Genomic DNA, 10,290 nt, shown 5'->3' on the forward strand with positions numbered 1-10,290 from the left:
GAGTACCTCAAGGTGTTCAAGTTGCTCCCTACGCCGATGATCTCAAGATCTATTCTGCTGAGAAGGAGCTGACTGATCCCAGCAACTTCAATGAGCCCTCAATAAATTCTCTCTGTGGCTAACAGTGAATAGCATGTCTGCTAATTCCTCGTCGTGTGAGGTAATCTCTTTCTCATCTTGCAGATCCTCTCAACTAATAAATAAGGAATACACTAACTCTGGGGTCTTAGAAAGGTGTGACCAAGTCAGCGACTTGGAGTACTCTTCTCTAGTAGTACTAATTTTGATACCCAGTCCCTAAAATCACTAGCAAAACATTCAACGCCCTGGGATTTATCGAAATGAACACGTATAAGTTCAAAAACCGTAGATGACTGTTATCTCATATAAATCCATGGTAGTGCCAATGTTTGAATCAGCTTACCCATCTGGAATCCTCAACAAAATAATTAAATAGAAGCAGTCCAAAAAAATATCACCCACCACATCACCTTCCGTAACCCTCAATCTTATTACTCGGTACACTCTGAATGGTTGTGCGATTACTTTCATATGAGGCCTCTGAGCACCAGAAGAGTTCTTGCTGACATCGCCCTTCTTGTCAAAGTAATTCTAAGAAGCAACTGATATCCTAATCAAAATCAACTTCCATACTCCACCTAGACAGGTCAGAGATCTTATCCTGCTCCATCTTGACTCTGTCAACATGGTCTTAATGAAGTTCCGGGTACTGAACAGAATTACCAGACCAGCAAATGATTCTCTCATTGACTTTTCTGACAATTCTCAGTCTCTGATGAACTCCGTCCACAAGTATACCTCATCTCAAAGTGATCAGAACTCATATAACCCTTGTGGTTTATTTTCCTGTTTTTCTTTTCTTCCTTTTGAGCTGAAGTGTGGATGGGAGGGAGCAGTGACACAGCGGTGGCCACTTTCAGCAAATGCACCCAAAATAAAATACTCAAAGCAAACTTACCTGGTAAAAATAAATAAGAGGAATTAAGGAGTTAATGAAAAGACATTTTTTGGGATTATGATCAGGGGTCAGCGGCTCATTTTCTATCCGCATCACCTGTAACACCTCGTGGGTCACCCGACGTGTGTCCGATTTATTTAATAATAAACGAAACCTTCGCTATTGCGCAGATTTCGACTGTGATCTATCACAATTTATAATTACCACGTGATGCTGTTGTTCCTCATCAATGGAGGAAATTCGCATGTTGACGGCCCTTAGCTTGTGCCTTTTTTAGTTCATTATGAAGCCATGGGGGTGGAAAGTGGTTTTTCCATTGAGGGGACTGACTTTGAAGGCCGGCAGGAATTATAGATTTTGGTCCAAGTGATGCTGGACGTGTGAGATGAACTCCTTTAGCCTTTGAACTGTACCATTCTTTGAGCCTTACCCTGCTTCGGGGGCCTGTTACCAGAGGCGCGCAAAGGCTGAATTCTGAACTCTCTGATCAATATTTTCTTAATTAATCTTGCCACGTTAATCCATTTCCTTGGAAGTCATTACACGAAATCATTAGGGCAGCGCCACCCCTCTCCTAAACACATCGTCCCTCGTGCGGGAAATGGACTGGCCCCTCATTGGCCTTTTCCACTGTCGGAATTTTGAATGAAAACGAGTTGAAGCGACTCGCAAACTTCCTCTTCCACAATGGAGTGAAATCGCGGGCCCAGCATGCAGCGGAACGCCTCCCCAGGAACCACCGACGTCTGCCTCGTCTCGAGCACTCTTTCTGCTCACAGAATCCACTGTTTAGCGAGCAGTGACCATGGCAACGGGTTTTCCATTCGGATTCTTCGTCTACCAGGACATCGCGGGGCCCCGCATTGGGTGCATTTTCGATCTACGAAATCTGCCTTCGGTCCGCAACTTCAATACTCGGACAGGGGGCCACTCAAACAAAATGGGAATCCGCGATCAACGCGTGGACCTACAAGGGTGGAGGATTGAATTCTGCAATAATCAAAAGAAAGTGCAATTACACTTCCGGGTGATTACTATATTTTAAAATATTTTTAAGCAAAATTAAAATACAAATTTTGTTTTTATTGTTTAAATTTACACGCAAGCGTGCGCCATCAACGGGCCTAAATAGCCCACCCCCACCCACCAGCGGCAACATTCCCTCGAGCCACAGTCCCCTTTCGTTCTCACCCATCCCTCGCAAGTGGTAAACAGTCACGTGTTCCGGGTCGTTCGTATGCCGGGCATTCTCCGACATTCTGCACGATTGCACTACAAAACTGCTCGGGGGGGGGTCTAAGAAATAGCGCTTCACGTGTGCTTTCTGCGTGTGTGTGCGTGCGCGCGTCTGAGCGTCACTGTAATTTGGAGGGGAGGAACGTATCGGGGGAAGTAGTGAGGTGGGAACACTTCGTCTTGTTATTGTACCGTGTCACGAGGATGGGAGAAACGCTTGGCTGATGTTGTGATCTAATTGGCACTCATGGGGGGCAGCAAACATTTCAGATGCCCCCTCGAAGCGTGTTTCCGCAGAAAAAAGGTTTTCTTTTCGAAGCGTAGCAGACGAAATGGCGATTTTTTTTGTGCCCGAGTGTACTTCCTGGCCGCCTTTGTCTCTGCATGTCTTCGAGTCCGCTCTGCCAAGCGCGTGCTTCTTAGGCGTCCTCCGCTAGACAAATGAACGCCGAAAGCTGATTCGTGTGTTAGCGGCGGCGACCGACCGAAAAGGGGTCGACAGGAAGCAGGACGGCGTTGACAAAGGGGGACTAGGTTGCGGGGGGAGGTTACGAAGACAAAAGGTTAACTTTCTTACCTGAAACGGCCAGCAGGACTCGGAGAAGAGCGACGCTGGCAGCCACAACGAAGCCCCTCGACAAGACGCGGGTAGCCTCCGTCGCCATACTTGTGGAGGGTTGCTACAGGCGCGTCACGTGATCCCCGACGCCCATGAATGGCGCGCGCCAGCTGTGCTCGTGGCGTCGCGGAGAAAACGTTGGAGATGGGGGGGGGAATCTCACGAATGGCGGAAACATTGGGGATTGACCCGCGGGATTGACGGGACAGTACACGAATCTGTTTCCGTGGAAGTATCTTCGGCCGACACCGCTCGCACTCATTAAGCCCCGAAAATACGCAGTTGCTGTGAAACGCTCGCGCCCCCAACGCGCAAGAAGATTAAAGTAATACATGTCTTTTCTGCAGATTCTACTCTCTCCCCTGGGTGTTGCAATTTATAACCGGCCCTGTTTTCGTCTGAGTTGATACTCGAATGAGTGTCAACTCAGACTGCTTTATCCACCCCCTCCCCTCCACTGCTGTGCCAGGTAACGATTTCACTTGTTTGGTGTTTCACTCGTGTGCCCACAAAATTATTTTTAAAAAAATCGAAAAACTCAAAAATGCGCCAGTTGTGCAAAATATTTTTTTTTTTATTAAAAGGAATAAATTGGAGTATGGGGAGTAGGGGACACGTGGACTCCTTCCTAAACTTTGGAGTTTTTGGAACGGACACAACAATCTCTGTGCGATGATTTCTGATTCACTCCGGGCAACAAAGGGGAAATCGGAAAAACACTACGGAAGCTTCCATTGACCAAACACTTAATCCCATTTCTGCAAATAAATTTCCCGGGTTTTAATTTGAAGTATGTCGTTGGGGGTGGGAGTAGTGGCAGCTTTACGATGCCACCGCCGCCTGGTGCGGTGCAGATGAACTTGTGGAGAGGTTGCGCGTGATCGCGTTAGGCTTCTTTATTGATTGCCGTTCTAAATTTAGAATTTTTAATTCGTCAACTCGTGTCAGAGAACGAATCGCCGCTGTTGTGTCCCGTCGGGTCCTTGACGAACGCTACTCTATTGATCTCCGTTCCGCTCCGTTTCTCCGCAAACAAAGCATTTGCATATCGGGTCAAGGCAGTATCGAGCACAGACGAGCGATCCACATCTTTATTTCCAGTCTGCGGTTGTTGCATATTTAACGACGCTCACACCCCCCTCCGTCTCTGCCCCCGAGTTTCATTCGAAAATCTCCCCCAAAAAAAAACGCGCAAAAACGGGCGTTGCCCGCCTGTGGCACTAAAAAAAGTGGAAGCGAGATGTGGATGAGATAATGCCCTCGCGCGCTACAACTAAAAACATCTCCGCGGACAACTTAAGCACTTAAGAAAGCAAAGGAGCTCGTAATTGCCCCCAGATTTCCAGAGGGGAAAAAAGGAAAGGAAAAAGAGCTTCCTTGGGAACCACTTGGAGGAAAAAAACAAAATCGTTTGAGAAGCAGCAGCCATCCGAGCAAGAAGTGAAAAATCTTCAATTTTGGGAAATAAAAGATCGTTTCCCTTCGGTTGGCTTATTTTGCTTCCGGAAGCGCCCTCTACTGACGCATTGTGACGTAACAATGGAACTTTGCGTTTCTGCAACGTCCACCTTGACACCAGCAGACTGTTAACTGGTGGCGCCACCGTGTGGGAAGTTATTATTATTATTATTATTATCTGTTTATTTCCATAAGGAAACCACCCCGGGACGGCAAAGTGCCAGGAGGGTGCTAAGTACATATCAGGGTACGAGATACTACGTGCAGTGGGTTACATATACTGAACACGTAGTCTCGTCCCGAAATATTATATACACATTTTATGTTTAATATATACAGTATTTACACATTAATCATTCTGTACATACATTATACAGCACATATAACTTACATATTAACATAACTGTTACAGAAGGTATATTTTTACAGTCAACAGATTATTGTTCTTAAAGCAGAAAGCTTCACTTTTATTCACAATTCTTTAGTACTTTGCAGCCGATTCATATTTCAGTAAGCCTGTACGAATCCTGGAAGATCTCTTTCCGGTATGTTGCATCCTCACACAGTTTTTCGGCATCTATCTGTAGTGAGTTAAATATTCTCGCTGCATTTGATGGGAAGAATCTTTGCAGGCTACTAAGATTGTTCAGGACTGAACGCAGTGGATTATTTAGTTCTCCGCAACGTCTAGCAGTGGCACGCGGTTTAACTAGAATATTATCCAGGACTGGAGCATCCACTCTGCCTGTGAGCATTTGTGCGAGAGTGTGTATGTTCCTGTTAATTGTCCGCTGCATCCAGGGTGTGATGTTAAGGTTTGAGTAGAGAATGGCCCTTGAGATAGTAAAAGGGTGGCCAGCAACTCTGTTAAGCCATCGCAAGAACCAGTACTCGATCCCAAGGACGGACTTATAATGTGAATCTGGAGCTGAAGACCAGATTTGCGAGGCATACATTGCAATTGGCAGGACACACATTAAAATGTACTTGGTCGCTAGCTGAGGATCCCTAATTCCTACCAGTTCCTGCCTAGTAGCCCATAAAGCGGCGAATATTTTTGTCTTCATATGGGCGAAGTGTTGAGCAAAGGTGAGTCTGTCATCCCACTTAAGACCCAGGTCCAGGTGAGAGTGCACTTTTTCCACACTAGACCCGTTCACAGAGATTGAGATGTCATTTTTATTCTGCTTGTAACTTATGGTCATTTGGGCAGACTTCTGTGCATTAATACGGAGCCCGATGCAATCCAGGTAGCTCTCAAATTCTCGGATTGTGCTATTTGCCATCTGGCAAATACTTTCTGCTGATTCATGGTCTTTGGAAGTGATGAAGAATTTTACATCGTCAGCATATGTTATAAAATTGTAGTACCGTGCAAGAAACGGCTCCAGGACGGCCGCGAAGAGAGTAGCCGAAAGAACTCCCCCTTGAGGCACTCCTTGCGAGATGGTAAAGCAAGATTGTAGCTTTTGGTGCTTAACAATAAGTTTCCTATGTTCTAGCAGGCTGCTTATTATAGTTAACAGATTTCCTCTTACATTAAAATAATTCTTTAAAATCGCAATGAGCGCTGGAATTGAGACGTTGTCGTAGGCTGCGGAGATATCCAAAAAAATAATATCAATTTGCTTTTTCTCATTTAGTGCTTTCTGCACGCGAAAAAGGGTTTCCAGTAAGTTTGTTATTGTTGATCTACCCGAAATAACTGAGTGCAAATGTGGTGGTCTATGGCTGAAGCAGTGTTGATTGATGGTGGGAAGAAGCGCTTTTTCGAATACCTTCTGTAGGGTGCAACTAACAGAAATTGGTCTGTAATCCTTAGCCAATTTTGGGTGTTTAATCTTTGGTATTGGGGTTACAATGTAATTTTTCCAAGCTTGCGGGAAAGCTCCTGTCCTGATGATTTTCTGATAGATGTGCAGTAATAGATCTATTATAAATGGGCTACTTATCTTAAGGATGAACATTGGAAATTTGTCTGGTCCAACAGTGGCCTTATTGGGCAGATCGTTGATTGCTTTCATTACGCTCTCTTTGGTGATTAGTATTTCACTCAATGGAGGTCTTGTTGGTTCCTCTCTTGCCGAATAGTTTCGCTTGTTTAAATCTTTCAGGAATTCCAAAATTTTGTTACCATTATCAGTGTTCTCAATTTGATTCAGTCCATGCAGGTTACTAAAAGTGTTATTAGCCCATTCCTTGAAAATGCATTCTGTCATATTCTCTGTGTTATTTCTATTGCTAGTAATTCTTTTTGCTCTTTTTAGTTTATTATGAACAACACTGCAGTGTGCCTGTCGTTTTGCTTTGATGAAATGTGCTCTTTCTTTCTTATAACGAATGTGATCGGCAGGATGACCCGTTCTTTGCCATTTTCTATACAGTTTTTGCTTCCTGAGGAAACTTGCTTTCAGTTGTGGGTTAAACCATTCTTTTGTTCTCTCAGATATTTTGATTTCTTTTGCTGCTCCTTCCAATGCTGTTTGGTATAGCTTTTTAGTGATCATTTCTAAAGCTTCGTCTACTGGCTTTTCTTGCAGGTCATTCCAGTTGTAACTAGTCAGGTGACTGAGAATGACCTCTGCATTAATATACTTCACGGAGAAAAGATACTCACTTTGCTTTTCCCAGTTGGTGTGGTTACCCTGCATGTATTTGTGTATCTTCAGTGCTGCTTCTATTTCAATGGGATTGTGGTCCGACTTAAATTTTATGCAGTTTTGCGTTAGCCTTATGTCTAAGGAACTATGATACAACAGGTCAAGTTGCTGCATTCCCCTTGTCACTGGTGTCGGAAGCTGCGTTAAGTGCAATGCACCCAATGTCGCATCCAGCTCTTTCTTGGCCTCCCTGTGTTTCGGAAGAGGCAAATTAAAATCTCCCGCTATTACTGTGTCGACTGATGGCTTTAGATTTGCAGCAAGCCAAGCATAGAGTTCGTTTCTTGTCTCCTTTGTGTGCTCAGGTGGGAGGTATATGATGCATATCTGTATTTTCACGTGCTCTTTTGAAAAGGTAACGCAAATCCCTTCAAAATTATTTGAATTGGTTTTTCGTTCTCTTATAGACTGGTATTTATTTTGATAGCAAATTATAACTCCCCCTCCTCGCCTATCTGTTCTTCCGGTTCCCACACATTTGCAGTTTGCTGCCGCAGTTAGCCGATCTAACTGTTTTCCATTTCCCAACCAGGTTTCGATTAGGCAAATGAAATCCAGGTCCTCGTACATCATCATCGTTTGTAGGGTGTGGAGCTTATTTGAGATGCTCCTCACGTTTTGTACAAACAGGTGGATGTGATGTTCTGCATTCCCAGCTGGGGGTAGTTTTCTTGATTGCTATTGAGCCCGATTCCTTGCATCATTTTTAACCAGTGGTCTGGCCCATCTGTCTCTGTAGGGCTTGACTAAGGTACCTACTGGCCAGGCGCTTACGTCTTGTAGGCGAGTTGCCTTATCTGGTGGACAAGAGATTATAAAGGAGGAGTAAGCTGGGTGTCGTGTTTTCACTTGCTTTACTTCCACAGTTATCCCATGTTCGCCCTCACACATGGCTTTAATATTTTTGGGCTGTGTTGTGGGTCCCAGCCTTGATACAAAAATTTGCTCTCTGGTTGCAACGGAAGTAATGTTGTACATTTCAGAAAACCGTTTGTTTGTTTCTGGTGTGTTACAGGAAGACACATTAATACTTTCTCTGTGAACTGGATTACGTCGTCGGCCGTCCTCGGCGAGAGTAGGCATGAAATTTTGGGATGGGCGGGTTTTTCTACCCTCAAAAGTGTTATGCTTTTTAGGTAGCATAGTGATATGCGCATAAGTGAGTGGGTTTGCAGGAACATGATTTGAGGGGGAAGATGTAACTCTCGCGATCGTACTCTTGGAATACATGGATGCCCCAATCATTTCAGTTGATTCCTGTTGTCCTAATATTTCTGAGACTTCTTTATTTTGGTTTCGACTTTTCCTAGTGGAATGTGTGGAGCCATTTCCTTGTGCTGCCCCTAAAGTTTCACTGGATTTTGTGCTATTGCTTGCGAGGTCCTGCTGCAAACAGACAGTTCCCGGCTGGGCTTGAAATTCACATATTATTTGGCTGTCTTGTAGTTTTGCAATTCGTTCTGATACGTTTTCCCCCGAATTCAATTCTTTTCTTGTCTTCTGTTTCTGATTTTGAATGCTTTCTGTCCTCCTGTACAATCCATGCATACCACTTCTACTTTTCTTTGGGTAGCTCTGCCTCGCATAGCAAGTTTCGTCGGTTACGGGGGCCGCTGAGCCACCTTGTGCAACGAAGACTGATTCAAAGCATCCTAGCTTTTCCTCCAGTCGTTTAAGGGTGTGCAAAATTTTACTGTTTTGTTCTTTGAGAAGAAAATTTTCTTCCTGCAGTTCCTGTAGCATTTTATGTACAGGGATGAAATTGCTCGCGAGGTTTTCAGCGTATTCCACAGCCTGCATCGAAAAGGGGCTGATGCAGTCTGCAAGGATATCCTTTAATTCCGTACGCGAGACATATTCTTTACGGTTCTCCTCCTGCCTTTCATCCGGGCTATGATTGCTCCTCTGTCTAGCGAAAGCCCCTTCAGAGTGCTCGCAGTCTTCCGGGCAAATATCGCATCCCAAGGTTTCAAAAATTGATCCTACAGGATGGCCCAAGATGCCATTTCCAAGGTCAGTCTGAGAGAGGATTTCTCTTGTTGCTTGTTCAAGGTCATTAATCTGTTCTGTGCATGAATCTTCACAAATGACTTCATTAGGTAATTCTTCATTATTTTTCCCTGTTTGTTGCCTACAAGCGTCACATTCAAACTTGCGTTTTCTAGTTTTGTTTAATCTCTTAATATCTACAGAAGTACAATCCGGCTTATTGCAATAGTTTTTGTGACAAGTAACGCATTTAATTATGAAGTCATCATTGGTCAGACATATGCAGCAAGTAAGCGGCACGGCTGATGCGCTGAAATCTGTCATTCTGAAATGCAAATGGGAGCCGGAATTTCAGTAATTTCGAGGCAGGTAGTCTTTAGTACAACAAGATAGGGCACTTCTATCGTTCGATGACTAGCCTATGAAATATGCAGGTGGAAATGGGGGAGGTTTTAATCCCTAACTTTGTCACCGTTTGACCTTGTCCAGAGCTTAAGTGCCGTATTGCCTTAAGCAGAATATTGCTATGTTCCGCTGCACTGAATCGCTATAAACCAACCGTTCCTTTCAACTATTACACGAAGTATGAATGCTTAAAATCAAGATTAGACATATTACCTGTTCAGGATTCCATTAGTAGACACTATATCCGGATTCCACTTCTCATAAGCTCTCTGTCAATATGCAGTTCATTTATGATTCTTTCAGATTAACTTAGGTATTTGAGTATTTTTAGGAGCACATAATTCAGTAACTCACTGACCTTCGCCTCCTAGCGGCCTTTTTTTTCTTTCTACAGTTGTCTACAGTACAGAACGTTTAAAAAGAGAGAAAACGGAGAATTGTTTTGCTTCTAACAGAGAAAGGAAAATAATTTTTTTTTTTCTAGTAACCAACCGAATTTTACTTCGTTCTTAGTTCGGAGCAATAGCGCTGACAGCGCCATCTGGAAACCAAATATTTTCTCCTCGGGTACCTTCATCGTCTGTCAGTTGCCCCGCAATGAAATTAACTGGGTTGACGTCTACTTTAATCCTCGACGATCGATTTCTGCTGGCTTGACCCCAGCTACGGCGATTTAATTGCGCACGCTGCGATCGTGTTGGTGCAATCGGTTTCTCATTCGCTCGGTTTCAGACTGGACGCGAAGGTCGAATTTGATCGATTATAGACACCGGCACACGAGTGTTTTGATAAGCGAGGCGGGCGCTAAAGGGGTTACGGATCAATCTCGCCGGCCAAAGAGAAGACCCAAATCGATGTCCAACTATCACGCCTCTCTCGAAGTCATTTTGGCGAAACAAAGCGGTACAACTTGGAGAAAATCAGACCCCGTAATTTCTTGTCGT

General features: G+C 44.2%; 1 protein-coding gene across 1 annotated transcript in view; it reads right to left on the minus strand.

Annotated features, from left to right (window-relative positions):
- LOC150086323 (post-GPI attachment to proteins factor 6-like) overlaps positions 1–2,880 on the minus strand; it is an 89,029-nt gene extending 86,149 nt beyond the window's left edge. Inside the window, exon 1 of the mRNA XM_090373832.1 lies at positions 2,793–2,880. Coding sequence (XP_090229958.1) covers positions 2,793–2,880 — 88 coding nt within the window. The remainder of the gene's footprint in view (positions 1–2,792) is intronic.
- Positions 2,881–10,290: the final 7,410 nt, after the last annotated feature.

This window comes from Mastigoproctus giganteus, chromosome 5, assembly GCF_048544385.1.
Source record: "Mastigoproctus giganteus isolate SK-2022 chromosome 5, ASM4854438v1, whole genome shotgun sequence".
NCBI lineage: Eukaryota > Metazoa > Arthropoda > Arachnida > Uropygi > Thelyphonidae > Mastigoproctus > Mastigoproctus giganteus.